The sequence below is a fragment of the Argiope bruennichi genome, chromosome 11 (assembly GCF_947563725.1).
Source record: "Argiope bruennichi chromosome 11, qqArgBrue1.1, whole genome shotgun sequence".
NCBI classification, from domain to species: Eukaryota; Metazoa; Arthropoda; class Arachnida; order Araneae; family Araneidae; genus Argiope; species Argiope bruennichi.
Genome location: NC_079161.1, coordinates 63,308,396 through 63,329,201, shown reverse-complemented (window position 1 = coordinate 63,329,201; position 20,806 = coordinate 63,308,396). Strand labels below are relative to the sequence as shown.

The 20,806-nt window shown below is 29.9% G+C and overlaps 1 protein-coding gene across 3 annotated transcripts in view; it reads left to right on the top strand.

Moving 5' to 3' along the window:
• The window catches only part of LOC129957198 (sodium/potassium-transporting ATPase subunit alpha-like), a 172,303-nt gene that overhangs the window by 121,985 nt on the left and 29,512 nt on the right, over positions 1–20,806 (top strand). For all 3 annotated transcript variants that reach the window (XM_056069401.1, XM_056069400.1, XM_056069402.1), the window contains exons 2-5: positions 7,755–7,864; positions 9,783–9,842; positions 17,541–17,744; positions 19,937–20,050. In XM_056069401.1, the coding sequence (XP_055925376.1) occupies positions 7,787–7,864; positions 9,783–9,842; positions 17,541–17,744; positions 19,937–20,050 (456 nt within the window). In that variant the 5' untranslated portion in view covers positions 7,755–7,786. The remainder of the gene's footprint in view (positions 1–7,754; positions 7,865–9,782; positions 9,843–17,540; positions 17,745–19,936; positions 20,051–20,806) is intronic.

Below are 20,806 nucleotides of genomic sequence, written 5' to 3'. Positions count from 1 at the left end.
ATTCTTTCACACGGATAGCAACGAGATCAATTTTTTGAAAGCAATTTTCCAACGAACTATTGTGTAGATGAGAGGAAAACGTAAAAATCACGAGTGCTTTATTTTTATTTTATTTATAAATTTCCTGTGTTCATTCTTTTTCTTTCTTTTGATTTATGCATAACTTAGGAATAAATGTTTTCTCGAACTGAAACGCTCAATTCGTGTATTCAAATACCTATGTTAAAAATAATAAATAGGAATTGTTTTGGAATATAAATTAAAATTTATATTCCAAAAATATTATGTAACATATTTTCTCAGCAGCTAATATTTGGAAGATAATATTTTCTAAATGAAAATTCTTGCATATCAAGATTACCGAAATTATAAATTCTGCAAATGTTTCTTTTTACTGATTAAAAAATATCGTTTGTTCTCTGGATAATTAGATTCTTTTTGCAAATTACTTTCGCGATTATTGCTATGATTTATCGTACCTTTGCGATTCTAAATTGTTGGAATAAAAAGATATTCATATTTATTATGAATGTGCAGTAGTTAAGTCTGCCTTATAATATAATTTGCTGATCATTAGAGAATATCAAAAGTAAAATTTGGATTGAATTTTCAAATTAGATTTAAATATAAGAAAATCATGAACATTTTTCGAATATGGACATTTTATAATTGAATAAATTTTTCATTAACAATAACTAATGCGGTTTTCATTCATCGCTAATAATTATAGTTCATCATTAATGATGCAACATTGAAATAACCGAATTAATTGTATTTTTAGGGCATAAATTGTTAAAAATCTTATATACACACGTATTTATGTAATCCAGGTCCAAATCGACAATTAAAAAAATGCACTATAATAATAATAATGAACGATTTGTTTTGAAATTCTATTTAAGTTTTGCCATAATGCCATGAACAATTATGAGTAATAAATTGTATCTTACTTCATGTTCATATTAAATGTAGTTCGACTTAGGTATTTGTCTTGCTCATTATATATTAAAGAAAATAAATGTTTGCCAATAAGACGATTTGGTTGACGGGTGGTGGGTATTCCAAACTTCTCTCACTAGGATGTTTTTAGTAAGATTCTGTATAATAAGCCTATTGTAAGAAAGGATTGTTTTTAAATGCGAATTTCTCTAAAAATTATTATAGAAAATCATCGCAATTGCAATTTGCTTTACCCCCCCCCCTCTCCCCACACACATTTGGAATTTAATTGACCAATTTTTTCAAATTGAGATCTGAGATTCACAATGAATTAATATAATTGCCCGTTTCATTTTTAGCGATCCGGTTCTGCGTAATAATGTGAAAGCGGGGAGGGGGGTAGTGTCGAATTACTTGAAGGTCTTGACTTCCGCCATTAAAATAATGTAGTTGGTGTCGCATCCTCGACCTTCACAATGTAAACACTTTTTTTTTCTTCTTTATCTCAACAGTAGATAAACTGGTCATTAGTAAAACACCATTTACATCGGAAGAGGCATGAGAAAGCTTGACCTTATTCTTGAAAACTTCCAGATCCATTTGTTTTAAACGTGGAGAGAATTTGAACAATGGTAATGGTTGCTTGCTTAATGGTAGTCTGAGACTAAATTTTCGTGAAAAAGGACTTGTTTTCTGCTACTTCAATTTGCCTGTTTCGTCTAAAGTCTTAAGAAATCTCTGAACTTTTAAACATAAAAATTGATTTTTTGAAAGCATAATTAATTATAGTCTCTTCAAATAGGAGATAATCAATCTACTGTTTACAGAAATATAGAATGTATTATATGCATAGGTTTGAAAAACTGAAAGTTCATAGATTAATTTAAAAAATGTAATTACCATAGAAAAATATTTTTTGGTTTTTCTCAAAATTTTTTTTCTCCATAAATTCGATATGAATATCTTTTTTTCGATTGAATCATATGAAATTTTATACAATTATTACAAGCAATATATTCCTATTGCATCTTTTTTCATTTATTTCTATATTATAATATATTTCTAGGGAAAACTGTTTACAATAAAAAATAACGTCTTTTTTTTATACACTTTCAAATTCCAAAACAGTAAATATTTTTTTAATTTTTATTTTAAGCATTTTAAAACAAATATATTTTGAATTTATTGAATTCACTCACTTATTATGCTTATATTGAAAATAATATTATTTAAAATATTTCTATCTGGGCGTACCGATTTCTGACTATGAACTAGATTATCGCATCACAAGGAATTTTTTTTTATTTGTTATTAAAAATGAATTACTTAAAGAACATTTTTTGCTGTTTTTATAATGAAATTTTTTATATATATACAAAACTTTTTTTATATTAATTGAAAAAAACACCACTCTTTTTTGCAATTTAATTTTCTACCACTTTCTTTCTCGAAACATTTCCCAGTTTCTTTAACTAAAATTTTCCAGTAGATTAATAACTATAAAATATTGGAAAATACCAAAATAAAATTCTTCTTAGTTAAAGCAAATACTTTGGCTTTTTTAGGATATTATAATATGACATTTTTAATTATCTACTCCTTTTCGTGCGTATTTATTCGGCAATTAAAAAAAAATGTTTTAGACTTTGTACTTGAGCACATTAAACAATTCTAAAGTAGAAACTTGTAATATCATTTATTTCACTGTAAATTTTGATTTACTTTCATAAAATTAATATAAATTTGCATTTTACATAAAATTATATACCGTATTAAATACATCAAACTAAATGTGTCATTTGTTGGAAGAAAAAAAAAACTGCAACAATCAACTGATTTTTATGTTTGAATTTAAATGCTAATTATGAATATATTAGCAATTTTTCTTGTCATTAAAAAAGTAATTGCTTGAGCGCAATAATATAGATAGTCAAACGTAAAAAAAAATGTCTCTTACAGAAATAGGAAAGGGCTTTTAGCATTAAATTTTGATTTCTTAAACTGCATTACAAACTATACTTTTAACTTTTATATTCTAGAACGAAGAGATCAATGTTTTGGTATGTGTTCAAATGTTTTGACTAATTAAATGTTTTATCATAAAGTGTACATGAACTATTTCTATTCAATATTTTAATTTTTGCCTTCCCCTAAAATATATAAATTACATTGAATTTCGACCTCTTCCTATTTCTGACTAATTTTTTTAATTAACGTTCTTTTCGTATTTCTTATTTATATTCTAAGAAATGTTCTTAAATCGTTGAATAATTTGTGACGAAATAAAAGTTACTTTCGTTACGTTTCTTACTTTACTTACTTACTTTACTTACTCTTCGTTACTTTACTTACTCTTTCGTTACTTTACTTACTCTTTCGTTACTTTACTTACGTTACTTTCACTTCTGTACAAGCATTGAAATTTTGATCTGTTGAATAATCATATGAGTATCTGCTTTTTAAGCGCGTGTGCTTTCACTGAGTTAGGCTTATATAGTGAGACAAAATGAACAATTAAAGTTTCAAAAACTACTCGATGGCAGGATTTTCCGACATAAACATTTCGTAATGATTAATTTTATTTAAAAATTTTCACCTATTCTTTATTTAGCTTTTGTTTCGTTCTTTATTTTCTAGAAAATAATATGCTCATAACCCTGATCTTTTTAATGAATAAAATTAATTCTAACAAATTTCTGGGAAAATTCTAAATTTTCTCATTGCTTAATATGGTATTTCGTATTACTTATCAGTTTCCCAGATATTGAAATATTTGTATAATTAAAATTCTAACTATCGCCATTTTCAGAATGTCATTCTCGTGCAACAACAATTACCTCATTCGTTGCAAAATATCTGGAGACCAGCGAATGTTTTATCTAGTTTCTAATCAAGTTCGTTGGATTTCGAATGCCAGACGAAGTGTCGTTTTCAGTACGTGCCTAGTTTTCAAAAGGCTCCATTTAACTGGGGAAAAAAATGTATTCTGAAATAATTTTGTCTGGATTGAACAAAAAAAAAAAGTACATTTATGTGGAATACAAACAGGTGGTTTTGGAATTCTTTCTAATTTCTTACAAGTTGAATATAAGTGAAGAAACTATCTTTAATAATTTTGAAATCATTCCGGAATTATATAAAAACAAATCATTGAAAGATTCGAAAATTCTGATTTCAAATAACCCTTAATTAAAATAATACCTATTTTATACTCGCTTAAATGCACTGTTTCTCAGGTTAAAAATATTTTCATTTTTAATTGATAAAAAATTAAGTATTTAATTCATTGTCACGAAATTTATACTAAAACATTTCTTGTTTCATTTTAAAACTTAAAACATGTGTGTAAAGTTTGAAGTGCTTTTAGTAAATACATGCTATTGCTTAATATATCAGTTGTTGATGGGTGCTTGGTATGGATGTCATAGGCGAGAAAATAAAAATTTTTAATATCAGAAATCCGCGGAATGGCGACATAATAAACTTGCCGTAACAACTTCTACGTAAATGCATTATAAATTATTTAAAATTTAAATAAATATTATAACATGTATAAAATATTATAATACATGAAATTCTCTTACCATCTGATATGTTACTTTTTTTGTTGGAATAATATTTGCACCAAACGATTTTTAAAAATCGCTGAAAGCTTATTTTCCCACGCATTTTTTCATAAAATTAAATGGGACATTGCCAGACGCAAATCGAAAGCAAATAATTCAAATGATACAAGATATCGAATATTTTTATTCAATAGGAATGGCAACGCTAAAGAAAAATATCTTTCCTGTGCATTAAAATAACGTTTTAAAATGCAAGAAATTCTTAAGATAGGATATCCTAATTCGTCTTGCAAAAATAAAAAATAAAAAAAATCGTCTATTTGATGACAAAATATTTCTTGTTCAAATACGAAAATTTTATCAGATGTTACTGTTTTGAGTATTTTATCAAATTTTCTTACACAAAAATATATCATATGTCATTTACAATTTCAATGACGAAAAAATCAAACTCTTCCAAATACTCCCTCTATATTGAAGATTGTAACTTGAAAAAGAGTTTCAAATATTTCATTAAAAGCAAGATGAGCAGTCTTGTTTTTGTGCTTTAATGAATAAATAGATTTATCTTCAGTGTTTATTATTTCGCTATCTTTGTTAATCCTCATTAGGCCATTAAGATGCCGATAACTGTATTTTGAGATCGCGTTGTATTTGATCAGATATTGTTTATTTCATCTGGCTATTTTTTTCTGAAGTTAATTGCCGACATTTCATCAGAAATAGCACATGTATTGACATCCGATAAGTCTTTTTTTTTTTTTTGTGGCAGAAGGCAATTAAATTATTTTAGTGTTCGAAATTTGGGATATGTATTTTTATTTATTGTGAAAGAATGGTGTACTCAATTAAAACAAAACGAATTAGTTTATTCTAGAAGTAGAATAAATATTTGATTCCTTTTCTAAGAATTTTTTTTGTAAACAAATTCCATTTGAAGATTATTAAGTTTCTAGCTGATATGTGCAGGATGTTGTTCGCGATGAAAACATTTTTCATGTAAAACATAATACACAAAATTATCTTAACATTTAGAATTTAATTTTTCATGAAAACGAGGATATCAGTTACATCATGTTTGTTTTATCGTCGCCAAACGATTTAAAAAAAACCAGATTCATTTTTCAATTGTAATTAATAATGTTTGAAGAATGACCCAAAATATATCCAAGTATTAAAAATAGTAACTCGGAGAGATTCAAAATATCTAAATTTTTCATTCAATAGGAATTGTAAATATTAAGAATTTGTTCTGTAAATGAAAACAAGGATTTTAAATTAATAAAAAGAATAATTATGAAACTTTAATTAAGATGTTCCTTTTGCTTTGTTCTGTTTCTGAGCAAAATGTGAAAACTATTCTATAGCTTGGAGTTTTATACTTTTTTAAATTTCACTTCTATTTCTATAAATCAGTTTCGTTCTTTGTCTAAGTTTTATTCCTACAACGAAAAATTTTGAACGTTTTTGAACTAAAGAATAAACTAAGAATAACGTTTTTGAACTAAAGAAACTATAAATATGGTATTACCCTATAAATTTAATTCCAACCATGAGATTCATTATTTTTTTTATTTACAAAGAAATGCATGACTGGAAGTGTTGAAGTAGAATGAAATTCATTAGCTAATAAATCGTGAATGGATGTTACTCTTTACCTAAGTTTTTTCTGTCTCAAAATCTCACTTTGCACTATGTAATTTATTAACAGTCCCTATCAAGTGTGGAAGTCTGTGCGGAACGTGGTTGAATCAACCACAATGTTCGTTCTTGTGAGGCTTCGTTAAAGTACAAAAGCCGAATAAACAAGGAAATAAATAAACAGTATGTTGACAAATGAACTATTATTAAATCGTTTGATGCTGTTTATGTGCACCTGCCTTCCCAAGTAGATCTAAAAGCTCGAAAAAAATCGATTGCCGTTCATATTTGTGCAATTAAAAACCAATGCTGAAAAAGGACATTTGTAGAAATATCTCAATTTTTTAAAAATTAAATGTTACAAAAATCAGAAACTGATTTTTTTAAAAATTTTAACTTCTATTGGAAATTGTTCACTGCCGTCTGTAATGCTAGGCAGGGTTAGAGATATCCCTGCCCTTTTGTTCTGCTTCATTACGGGATGCGAAGTTCCAGTTTTTGTTTTGGCGTCTAGGAACCAAGAAAGCTTTTTTAAAAGTTCGAATTGTGAGTGTGCAAATAAACCTAAAAAATATTTATGCTTATTCATTATATACTCACTTCGTGGCCCAAATTATAGGTTATTGCTAATATTTGCTCTGCATTTTTTTATGCGGTATTTCATTTCTTCTGCTAGTAGATCACTCTTTCTGTTCGATTAGTTTTGATTTGGGTGTTCATTGATATTATGAATAGAAGAAAATCCAATTGCTAGGAAATAAAATTTATGATGTCATATATTTACATCAAAAATGTACAGTAAATAATGTTTCTTAAGCACTTTGCCGAAGCACATATCTTTTATAAGTTTCTTTAGTTCATCTGTGGCAGTCGGAGCTGAGATTTTAATAGGATAACAGCCCGTCAATAAGTAATAAGTCAAGTAAAAAAAGTCTAGATTTTTACATAGAAATTACGTTGATGTTTGATTTGAAAAAATCACATTTACGTTATTATTACGTTTTATTGTTTTGATTAAAGGACTTAAATAAATTAAAGTTTTCAGTTTTTAAAAAAGTCTAAAAATACAATGAAATTTCTCATTCTGACATTTATAATTAGAATCGGTGGGTTATTCGATTTTTTTTTTAATCCATAGTGTTTCAGTGAAATCTTAAGTAACAAGAAAACTCAGAATAATTTTCTAGGTAAACATTTTTCTATAGCACTAAGATAAAATAAACCTTAAACATTCCTCTTTTCCGCTTTTGGTTATTTTAAATTTATTTTAGCTAACAAATATTGGGCGCCATCATGTTGCTTTCGTTTACAATCAGCTATACGTGCATAATAATTTTTAAATGGTAAAAGATTAGCTAATAAATTTTAATGAAGCTTCCAATGGTCTTTTCATGCGTTTCATGGAATTTATAGGCAAAATTTAATGAAAGTATATTTAATCGTTTTGATTTCTGTACTAAACAATAAATTTAGTTAACATAAATTTTATTGATATAGGTATGTTTTTTTTTAATTTTTTTATATATTATTATTATTATTATTATTTTGGAAATTTATATTAGCATTAAGACAGATTTCTAATTGACGATATTTTGTTTCTTTGAACAGGAGTGTAAACATCTTGTAGAGAAAGAGCCAAGATGGTGCAGGATGGGAAGGCCAAGTCGGTCAAGAAGGGGAAACCCGACTTGGATGACCTCAAGCAGGAGGTCCAAATGGTAAGATTCCCTTTCTTTTTCTGATAACAATCTTTTATTTAATGTGACTTCCCTCGTGCTTGAAAAAATTGAATTTTTAGTTGTGGTGGAATGAAGATCATTATGATCCGTGCAGTGGAAGCAAAAGGACCCAAGTTTTTGGAAATATTTCTTTAATGATCACATTTCACACAAAACAAATACAAAACACAATACATTAATGCGTGCGTACCTTAACAGAACAGCATGTGTTCCTATTGTTTACAATCGCAATGCACTACGAGATGCTACCTAACTAGGCATCGCCATTTATTATCCATTGAGAAAGAGTAAAGCAATTATTACATAGTCTATTTTTCATTTGTTTTCGAATGTTCTAAATTTCGAAATTTTTCGCAGTTATTTGTTCTTTGTAACAATATGCTATTTTAATGTATTCAGGTGCTAATTACCAGTTAATTCAATTTTGATACTATATGAATAGAGCCATCTATTAGCGAGTTAAAAGAAATTTTAATGTTTATAATATTTTAATAAGAAATTATTATATATCTTAAAGCCCAAGTACTGTAAAAAGTACTGTAAGAACTGAAATGTATTGTAAGAACTCCTAATTATTCATTGAAAATTACTGTTAGAACTCCCAAATATTCATTGAAAATTACTGTTAGAAATCCCAAATATTCATTGAAAATTACTGTTAGAAATCCCAAATATTCATTGAAAATTACTGTAAGAAATCCCAAATATTCATTGAAAATTACTGTAAGAAATCCCAAATATTCATTGAAAATTACTGTAAGAAATCCCAAATATTCATTGAAAATTACTGTAAGAAATCCCAAATATTCATTGAAAATTACTGTAAGAAATCCCAAATATTCAAGAAAAGCAAAAAAAAAAAAAAAAGAAAAAAAAATGGGGTTTAAAAAAATTAAAAGTAAATTATTCAAAATATGTAGCAGATTTAAAATATTTTTATCTAATGAATGGCAGTAGATAACGCAAAAGGTACTGGATAGAGGAAAGTTCAAAAATTTTATTCTACTCATAAGTTCTATTTGTTATACGGCAACCATCTCTTGCCACACGTAATGTAACTGGTTTCTGGATGTTGAATTCGCTGCTGCAATAATTCGATCTTGTAGATTTTGAAGAATGGCAGTCATAGATTTTAAGCACATGCCATGCCATTAATTCCAATATCCAAGCATTCTCTGTAGATTTGATAAAGTTACATATCGAAAGCAGCTCGAATACACTCAACATTTTCATCTGGCACAGGAACGCGACCAGCTCTATTAAACTTTGCTAAATTTACAGCGAAATGCACGGTGCAATGTAAAAATAGAACAAGTTTTCCTAGGGTATCGTTAGTTTCACATGAAAAAATAACTTCGCCACTTTTACCTAGTTTATCTGAATACATTGAATAAAATTTTGAACTTTCCTTTCTCCGGTGATGTATCGATTGCGTCTCCATCTATTGTCATTAATTAGAAATAAAATATTTAAAATCCACTTCTACTTTTAAAATAATCTTTTATATTAAAATGTGATTAAAATTTTCTATTTACTTTGAATATTTTTTATTATAGCATCGTGCTTTTACGATTTTTTTTGACGACAATATTTTCTTATAAAAATTATCTTGTTTAATACATGAATAAACGCGTGGTTTTTCATTTTTAATATTCATTTTATTGTAATTTAAAAATTATTTTATTTTTAATAATTGATTGTAACTGTATGTAGCTATTACAGTATTTTGTATTGTTTTTGAATAAACTAACTAATTGAAAATAATTGTTAGAACCATTTTACTTTTTTTGCTACATTTTTAAGTATGTCGACTTTTTGTGTTCTTCCTTAATTTTGCATTAGATTGATTGGTGGAATATAATTCCTTGTGTCTGAATTCGTTTTTTTACTTTTATAGGACGAACATATCATTCCACTTCGTGACCTCTATCAAAGGTTATGTACAAATCCCGATCGGGTAAGTATTATTTTTTTCAATATTTTGTATAGAACTTTTATTTGCTGCCAAGATTATTGAAATTTTTACTTTTTTATATCCAAAGTATACAAAGAAAAATTATTATAACGGAAAAAAAAAATTCGTGTTAGATATTTTATGTATCGCCACGTTTTAGATCTACCCGAGTTCATAAAAACTATTTCTGGAATTATGTCTGTCTATAAATATTGTTCAAAAACCACAGAAACTTAGACGAATGAGAGTTATTGCTATTCTCTTCAAGGACCTGTCACTATTACTTTTGAACGATTTTACTCCTCTCAGGGGATTGTGCGCAGTGGTGAAGACAGCTTTTCCAGGATTTTTTGTTCAGCTTGGCATATACCCATTATACGAGTTTTATTTAGTTCTTTTTTTTTCATGTGTCATTTTGAACAGTGCTATTTTATTAAGCTACAAAACTATTTACTATTTATGTTGCTACAGCGCCTAGATCAGAGAGACTAATAATCCTTCACTGAAATAACAAGGTTTTGTTGAAGAATTTTCTGGCAACCCTGCTCATGCAGGCTCCGAAAAATATACTCAACGTCTTGAATTTTTAAAAAAAAGTCATGACTATGATCATCTTATGATATTTACTATCCATCTTGGAGTTTCGATATGGCAATTTATATCTGCAACTACGCTGTTTTTCCAGTATTGGAATTAAAGTTTGAAGTTTAGCGGGTATATAAGGTAGCATCTTCGCCATCTAGCTTAATAAAACCATTCTAAGTGATCTCCAATTATAAGATGGCGGTGGTCTAATGGTTGTAAGGTGCTGGATTTAGGACGGATGAATTCCAGATTCGAAACCGATTCCACCGAACGCTGCCGAGTAAACAAGTCTAATGCTCTGTGAATCTGTTGATGCCAAATGCTCTCCTCAAATTTCATTCTTAACGCTAATAAAAATTACTAAATCCGTCCAAAACTGACGCCCATTTTGCTACAAAATGAAATGCAAACATAAGAACCTGAGTCTCTTCGAACTTTTCTCGCCTACATTAAAGGTATTACCCTCTCCCGCTCTCTTAAAATTGTGATTATTGTGACCTCCCCCCCTTCCCCCTCATAAAATTGTAATCATTGATTGTTAGGCCGTGAAACTTTTGCCTAAAATCTTTAACTTAGATTTTTATTTCCAGATTCCTGCGTATGAATATTATGTGCTTGAGTATTAACTGCATACCATTAGCGTGCAATAGTTCCGAAAGAACCTATTAGCTCGCCATCTTTTGGTGAATAATCATCTTCATATGGTTAATGCTCAAGTTCTTCGAAATTCGAACTTGATTTTGAATATCTTTTTTTCCAAATTATTGAAATTAAAATTTGGCATATAACTTAACTGCAGTCACAAGATCACATGCTAAATTTCACTCAAGTCTATACATTTTGAGTTACCACTTTTATATGCATACGAAAGTGCAGTTCTTCAGACAATCACCCCCTTGTCGGATTAAATTCAAAACTGAGTATAAATTTAGCTTTAAATGCTACATAATCGCATTAAATTTTAATCGTCCAGCTCTTTACATTTTGCCAGTTATCGTGTTCTCCTCTGCTCAGACAGTCAGACTTTCTAAGAAGGGATTTCGTACAAAATTTGGTAGCAATCGATAAATTTGTTGCAAAATCCACATAACAAATTTCATCCGATTTTCTCAATATTTTTGAGTTATTGTGTTCACAGGCAGATGGACAGACATAATTCCAAAAATGTATCTTTCATTTGTAAGAAAATAAAAATCAAAAAAAATTACCTTATGTCGAAGCGGACATTCGTATATGGGCAGTCTTTTAAATCTGATCGAACGTTTAAGTGATTATTTTGACCAAACTCAGCACGGACATTTTATGATAATTTCTCTCGTAAATCTTGAGATTTAAATATATATTTTCCTGTGCCATTATTTTCATTTTCGAAGATGTTTGTTTGTCTTTAGATGTGGAATCCACATTAAAATGCTTTTGTAGTTATTTTGGTCTTATTCCTGCTATTAAATATGCGCTTTATTCGCTTTAAATCAAAAACTCGACTCAAATAAAACCTACATGGATTATAATTTACATAATTTGTCAACAGCAGAAAAACAACTGGAGACGAAAAACATTCATTAAAATAATGATGGAATAAGTTCTTAGTTCACGTACCATATTGATGAAGAAAATATTTCATAAGTTTAAAACTATTAAAGGTAAATTTGAATTGTAATTAACAAACCATTTTGATTTTGACATTTTATAGCTGCTGTGTAATAAATTTACTTTTTTCTTTACAAACGATTGAATCGCGTATTAATCCTCTCCTTGAACAGTAGTTGCCAGATAAGCGTAAAAGCTTTTAAGAATCAAAATCGTCTGGCGTTTACATTTTTAGTTTTTGGATTCTGTCCAATATTCCTAGGATTAATGGCACTGGCGGACTTCTGGGACGTTGGAAAACTTCTAAAATGCCCTCTTTTTATTATTTTGCTTAAGTTTTTCAAACAAACAATGAATTGACATTTGGAACTTCCAAAAGAAATTTAAAATGAATTAATGTACATTATCTGTTTGGTTCTTTGGCAACTTACATAGTTTTAAATGCAGTTGAACTTTTTTCTTATCGAATGGAATTTTTTAATCTATGAAAGGAAATATTAAATATTTTATTATAAAGAAAAACATCTTAAAAAAATTTTTTTTACTGTTATCAGACTTCTGAAGATTTAGGAATACTTTCTTTTTAAAGATAAATATGCCGATAATGGAACTTTGTCATTTGCTGTAAATCACTTGGTTTTACAGTCTGTAATAGCTTCGTGCTTTCTCTATTTGACGACATGGGTCAATTTTTTTTATTTTAGAATGGTATGGGAACTTGATGAGAGGTGTTGGTTTATCCATCATCATTTGACCGCCATTCAAAATTAGAAGGTCAATCTCAAATAATTCTCCTGGTCCTTTCATGTAGCAAATCACCGCCATACGAAGAAATATAGAACAAATTGTATTTTTTTTAAAGGCTTGGTTTTTATATTCTGTTAAATCAATTCTTCTATTGCTGCTTTGCAAAAGCTAATAAGTTCTAATTTAATTCTCATTTGCATTTAATTAATGGTTAATGCCAGTGTAATTTTTTATTTTTACTAACCGTTTTCATTCTAGCAAACAATATCTAGTGTAAGTTAATGGTTCGTTAAGAATTAATTTGGCCATTAGGTGATATATATTAACGAAAAAATCTTTCAATAGTTTTTATCTGAAGGTCAGCCCTATGAAGAGTTATATAATTAGAAATTAATGACTATTTTCCCTTGGAAATCATCCACCAGTAGTTTCTTTCAGTACTTTTTATGTAATATATCAAAAGTCTTTGATGAAGAATAAGTTATGTAATTTTCTAGTAAACGCAAAAAATAAATAGAAAATTTTTAACTGTCGTTAACATTTAGCTTTAGAGATTTTGACGAAGCTTGACATTTTATATCATCTGAAGTCCAAAAAACACATTTATGGAATTATATCTATGAATTTGTGATTTCAATAATTAAAAAAACATGGCAATTTAGACAAATTAAATTTGATATGCTGTAGTCTTGACAGGAGTTTGCATTTTAGGAATAAAATTTTTATTGAAATCTGTCAATTGAATTCTTTTCGTTCTTACATCTGCCTGTGAACACAGTAGCTCAAAACCACAACAAGCAAGATGGACGAAATTGGCGTATAGTTTTATCACCGGGATTATAGAATTGAATCAAATTTTGAACTAGATCCATCATCTAATTGAACTATCTGTCAGTCTGTGACTGCAACTACTCAAAAACACTAACTTACCAAAGATTCATTAAATATTTTTGATACCAAAATTGTTTATATTTATCAAATTTTTAAACGTAATTGGTCAGAAATATGAAATGAATCTTTAATCTCTGTTGTGAATTTGATGCGACTTTGACGTATTTTTGATAGATAATCGGCCAGAACTTTATAAACATCTATTTATTATAACATTTAGCTCGCAGATTTATAATATTATTTGCTGATAGTTCCATATATACTTTAGACATAATTAAGAATTGATACATCACTATATTTGATCATTCGATGAAAGTTCTACAATAATAATGCCAATGTTGCCAACTCTAGAATGTTAAATGAGACAAAGATTATAAATAGTCCAGATGTTCAATTTAATCTTTCAGAAGGACACAATAGTTTCCTTCTCTATTATACAAAATTAACGCCGAATGCCATATTTCAAGTAAACTTGAAAGTTTAAAGAAGAACGCTAGCTACTTAATAAAATATAGAAATCCATGACAAAATTTTGTTGCTGTTCGCCACATTTTATTTTAATCTAAAGATTATTAATGGTAAATCAAATGCGATTTTCCTTTCGATCGACTTACAGTGAACGTGGCATCTCTTCAAAAAAACTAAACCTAAAGATTCTTCTGCCTTTTTCTGGTCCTTCATTAAAATCATCTTAATGTGGAACCGATTTATTTATTCTGTTGAACCAATTAATAAGACTTTTTTCCCTTGGATTCTTCTCTCAACTTCGTGGAAGTCGTTCTTCATTTTATGATTCATGATGCTGTAACTGTAACTTAAAAGAAAATTGCCCAATGGCAGCAGGGTGGGAGGAATACTGAAGATTTAAGGATGGTATATTACTGTGCTTCGACTTGCAAGGTCGTGGGCATTATCAAGTGGAATCGTTTTTCTTATATTCTTGTTGGAATTAGAACGATTGATCTTTTCCACGTCTATGACATCTGTGGGATTTTACTATGTTGGCTACTTGTATGCATTAATCGAAAAATATTCGATGAATTCTGATTATTACTGAAAGTTAGCAAAAATATTTTTTATCAAAATATTTTCTGTCAGCTTACATATATAATAGCTATAATAGGAACCGTTTTGATCTTAATTTTTACAAATGTACTGTAAAAGATATAGAATCATCAAGGTCAACATGCTGCGGCTGGAATGTAATGCATGAAACACTTATAAAGTCATAGAAACGGGACAATAAAGAAATTCCATACATTCAATTAATTTGCAGATTTTATTGTGCCATTAACAGATTTGTTTGTATTATGTTTTTCATAATTAAAATAACATATTGGCGATTCCAACGCTGCATGCAGCCCATGTTACATCATGTATATAATTTATAGAACTAATTCAAAGTTTCCATTGCCATTTTCAACATTAACAGACAAATTCATTGAAAATTTGTATATTTCCTTTCTGAAGCGGAAAAAAAATTGTGACCAGTTTTATTAGTTTTAAATAGTATTTGAACCTTCGCAATAAAACCATGGTTGCAAAATTACATAATTCATCAAAATTTAGCTTTTATGTAGCTTTACAGGGAAATAAACTAAATAAATCTAGCATACTCAAGCGGATGTATTTCTCATATGGGAAACTCTTAGGGTTTAATTTTATAAAATCATCTTACGAATTCCTTTTCTACCAATTAAGCTGCCACAATTAATAAATCAATAATAGTTTTGAAGTAGAATGGGACATTTAGTCTAATTTCTCTACAATGAAAGATACTTTATTTCTAACCGTACCAGAAAAATTTCAAGTTATAAGAAATGTTATGTAAATGAAATGTTTCCTTAAAGTATGTGATAGGTTCTTTTTATTCACACGTCTCAATCTAATAACTCTATAGTTTTCTCTAAACCGCTCAATGTCGATAACATTTAAATTATTAATCTAGTACTATTCTTTAGATTTACTTAGTTGAGAGGAGAACTCTCGTTTTGAGTTGATGAATGGTATGACCGCGATGCTAACTGCCTCTTTTTACGATTTTTGTTCACTGGAATCGGCTGATTCCACCGAAGAACCGTCTTGTAAGCGGATCTGGTGCACTTTAAAACCGTCGTGGCCAAACGTCTTATCGCAGTTCAAAATTGCGAGATCGTCCCAAAATAGCCGTATTGTTGCCTTAAAACGGGATGTTAATATAACCAAAATGAAATCCTTACAAATTTAATTTTCTGTTATGTTCCAAGAATTTAACTGTTGCACAAAACTACATTGAATTGTGTTTTCATTATTACTCAAAGCCAAAATTTCTTTGTCCTTGATATTTTTAGTTTAATATAGAGCGGCTATAAAATAACAGTTTATTTTACGACCCCTGCAAAAATTGTCACCCCCCCCTTAAAAATACAAACCCTCATCAACCATCTTGGTGAATTCTTGGCATCATATAAATAATGGAGATTGGCGATCTTGGGTATTCTGAAAGTCGCCAAGTAAATATGGAGACCTTAAAAATAAGCAAGCTTCAAAATAACCTTTCCTGTTGAGCGGTATCTGCAGCTATAACTAATCAACAGAATGAAATCAACGGAAATGACATATACGCCGCCTACGGAGAATACGGAGAGAGAAATTCTGGTTAGAAAAAGATCTGTACCAAAAATTCCCAATGCAATATCTCGCACAAAGTCACTGAAAATTTTGCCTCCTAACCCTATTAACATAAGATATGATATTTACATGATGTTGCACAATATTTCAAATACTGGCCAATATTGTGAAGATATCATAACAATGTTTTTGGTATTTTGTGTTAATAGGGAATGGTGATTAATAAAAGATTTTTTTGTAAGTTTCATACCATATGTCATTTCTGCAATTTTATCACTCGAATTTTAAGGAAAATTTGCATTCATTATAATTGTTTCAGTTTCCCTCTGAAACTATCAGAACTATCCTATTGGCGGCATTTTTACAAAATTTCTTTTGTCGAATTCATATTCCTATCAGTGGCGTAGTTCTCGATGGACAAGAGGACTATAGATGCTCCGGGTGACAGTCTTAAGGGGCATCTTGAAGACAAAATATTAAAGTATTTATGCGAGTTTTGAATGAAAAATATTAGGATATGGTGAAAAAAATGCTTGTATCGGGACACCATTTACGTTTGCTAAACTTATAATGATGATTAGGCGTGGGGAAATAACATTACACTACGGAAATCTCGTACCCTTGTTATACCACCGCTTCCCATACCTTCTGTGGGGCTGCGGTGGCCTGGTGGTAAGGTCTCGACTGCGGAACTGGTGGGCTTTTTGGTTTGAGACCCGATTAAATTGAAGAACCGCCGTATAAGCGCGTCTGGCGAATGTGAAATCCGTCGGGGTCAAACGTCTTCTCTCTGGTATGGTGTGGAAGTTTGGAGAGGAGGTTGTCACTTCAGATTTCGTCCTCTTAATCTGACCACGATTCAAAATTACGAGGTCCGTCCCAGAATAACCCTAGTGTTGCTTTAAAACGGGACGTTAATATAATATAACTAACTAACCCAGACCTTCTATAGTCTTTAAAAAAAATTTATTTCCATGCCGTTCGATAGATTTAATTGCAGATGTCTCAAAAAAAGGTAAGGTTATTTTACGGACACCTTACAATTTCTTTAGCATCGCTATCATAGGCCATTTTAAAGTCTGTAGTTCAGATTTTAAGTATAAACTTGATATGTCAAGAGATATATTTTTCATAGTTTATATTTTTCGAGTATGTCCTTGAAAAAGACGTGGGATTAAATTTCCAGTATTATAAGTACATGTGTTTTGTGATGCTAGAACATTTTTACACAACTTTCGTTTTGTTTTCAGTATTCTTATGCTATGTATATTTATGCAGGGTATGACGACGGAAAAGGCAAAGGAGGTATTCGCTAGAGATGGACCTAATGCCTTGACTCCTCCGAAAAAGACCCCCGAGTGGGTAAAGTTCTGCAAAAACTTGTTCGGTGGGTTCGCCCTCCTACTTTGGATCGGTGCCGTCCTCTGTTTCATTGCTTACTCCATCCAAGCAACCACCTTCGAGGAGGTCCCAGATGATAATGTGAGTATGCCTTATGCTAAATTCCTCTCCGCCTGGTCATGCTAGTGAAATTCCAAAATATTTTGACACTCTTTAAGAACTTAACTCTCTTTAAGAATCTGACTTAACAAATCAATTTTCTATGAAATGCATTGTGAGGTGTTTTCTTGAATACCGAACGTCCTTGTCTGGCAAGCCAGCTTAAAATTCTACGCATCTTTATTCTAGTAAGAGATTTACTCTAAGTCGAAAGAAAAATAGGAGGCTAGAGTTAAAATTAATGTAAGGTACCTACATTTGTATTATTTTGGGGTGATTTCTTGCCAAATGTAATAGTGAAAATTTTTTCAACTCTAAAACCCGTTTGTTACCATTTCTAGTACTCATTTAACTTTTGGCAAGTTTTTGGACTATTAGTACAATTTTGACGTATGTGGCGAGGAACCGACAATCAATCTTAAGCTTTATTGAATGGGATACACATGCATTTATTGCATTTGATATGGCGCAAGAGCCAAAATGATGGTTATATTGCGCCAATTGCCCTTATATTTTTATTAAATTAAAATAAATTTTAAAAAAATAAAAAAACAAAATTCAAAAAATGTCTGAAATTTTATATTACCAAAGACGAGCTCAGAGGTTTATAACAAGCAAGTGAACAAAATTATTTTGAGCTTTATTTTTCATGTTAACTTGGTATGATTGTTAACTCTTGTGTTTGAAGTAACTTGCGCTACTTCGGGCTTAAATTGCAGATTAAACTTGTTTGTAGGTCGCAGATAAGTGCAAAATGTTCTCCACTGTATCCAGAAAAAGAATTATAATAACAAATTTTCTTACAAAGATTCGTAATATTGCTATCATCACGCAAAGAAAGTTTATTTGTATTAGCACCATTTATCTTTGTTCTATTGGAAAATAAGCTTAGTCGCATCTGTAGATGTATTCATAAAGAAAGAACAATAAATTATCATTCGGCTCTTCTGGTTGATACACATATGACAGAAGACGAATTTAATCGATCGGTCTCAAAGCTATACAAAGATAGTTCTTTACCAGACATATTTTGGAATCAAAGATGCGTTTTGCGGACATCGCTTCTCTTCCGGACCGGACTTGCAAACCAATGGTTCACATCCCAAGCCCGAACCTATTTCTCATAGAGAAATGCACAAGCTTGTTGACCGTTAGACTAAATGTATCGCAAAAGCAGATGAGCGTTCTCTAACTTTTGACTCGTCGAGACCAATTATATCTTTTGCCTTTGGTGTTAATTTGATTCTTAACTTATTCTTCATCCTCCTTGGAAATACAGATGTAGTTGAGCCTTCTCCAAATTAAGTGGATTGATCGCACCTTTGTACCACTATTTCTAACCACTTGTGAGAGTCAAGCAGATGTCAAAAACGAGGCTGTGTTTACTACCTATATCAGGTCTACTACCTGTGTCTACTAATGTCATACTGGTTGCACGCATGTACCTATAACCTGCATTAAATGAAATGACACTGGAGGTCCTTTCGCATTTTTCATTGGACAGTCGTATGTGTCATCTATACCTCGGGGTTGATCCTGCGGGCCACTGGCATGCTAAAAAGGATGGTTCTTCCCCATTCTACCCATCATCTGTTTTATACCCTATTTGGATAAGTCAGATCAAGGCGGATATTTATTATCGCAAAGATAGGGAAATTGTTGAGAAATGGCATATTTATTCAACCCGTTGTTTGTTTCTATTCCAAAATAAAGCGCGTGTAAATTTTGATTTATCTTCTTGCATACATTGTTATTTTCATTTTTTCGTCAGCGCGCCAACTTGGCCTTCCCGTCAATATATTACAGCTGTTTCAACTTATGAAATTTCATTGTCTCCACGAACTATGCTTATTCAAATGGAGTTCATTTTAAATTAGTTCGTAAATTTTTAATCCAAAACAATGAAGTGCGACTGATCTGTTTTCTGCAAAGGCCTCCAGATGTACGAATTCTTAAATTACCATATTATCAGATATGAACTGGCCCGATTTAATTTCTATTCCGATTACTAGGCTTTACATTCTTGAACATTTACATGATTTCTGAAGGATGTCGATAATCTTGTACCTTACGGAACGTCTTGTTTGTATTTTAAATATTATAGACATAATATTGTATATATATGCATCATAGTTTCATGTATTTGTTTTAAATCTTGTCTTCTATTTTTACAGCTTTATTTAGGTATTGTATTATCTGTTGTGGTCATAGTTACTGGTGTCTTTTCCTACTATCAAGAAGCCAAAAGTTCCAAAATTATGGAGTCCTTTAAAAACATGGTTCCTCAAGTAAGTTCTAATTTCTGTTATGTTTTTTCACTTTGTATTGTAACTCTAGGTTTTGCTGTCGAAACTACTAAAAAAATCGTTAATTAGCCTCGATCTTTAACTGTTTACATAGATTAGATTATTTTTCTCTTTCTAAGGTTAATGACTTTTTATAAAAAATATATTAAATAATTAATCTATAAATGGATTTGAATGCCTCAATGGAAGACTTTGGATATGCAAATTAAGGCTCATCTTTTAATAAATCCCTAAATTTAATGTCAAATTTCAATCTATTATTTTAATGATTTATTGTAAGTCAGTCATTATTCTATTACTACTTTGTTAAATCGCGTTAGTTTTTCTTTATAATTTATTTCAGATTATCCAACATTAATGTTTAGATACAATATTATTGAAATACTGACTCGTTGGTTATTAATATTCTTATAAGTAAATGAGCATAATGAGACATATACGGACTATACCAATTGTATTAGATATAAAGTGTTAATATTATCTTAATATTTCATAATTCGCAGAATTTATATATTTTTTAACATATTTATTTGGAAACTAGGGAGATAAAATCTTTTAAATTACTTCCGTCTGGTCCCCTTTTAGCCTTGAGATTCTAAGTAGTTGATCTTCTGTTATAAAGAGTGCTCATATTCAAACCATCTGTTTGTATAAACTTTTCTGATATTTTGAGGATTCTTTTATTATCAGTTTAGTTTGAGTTTTCAATTCCTATATATAGTTAAAAACCCACAAAAT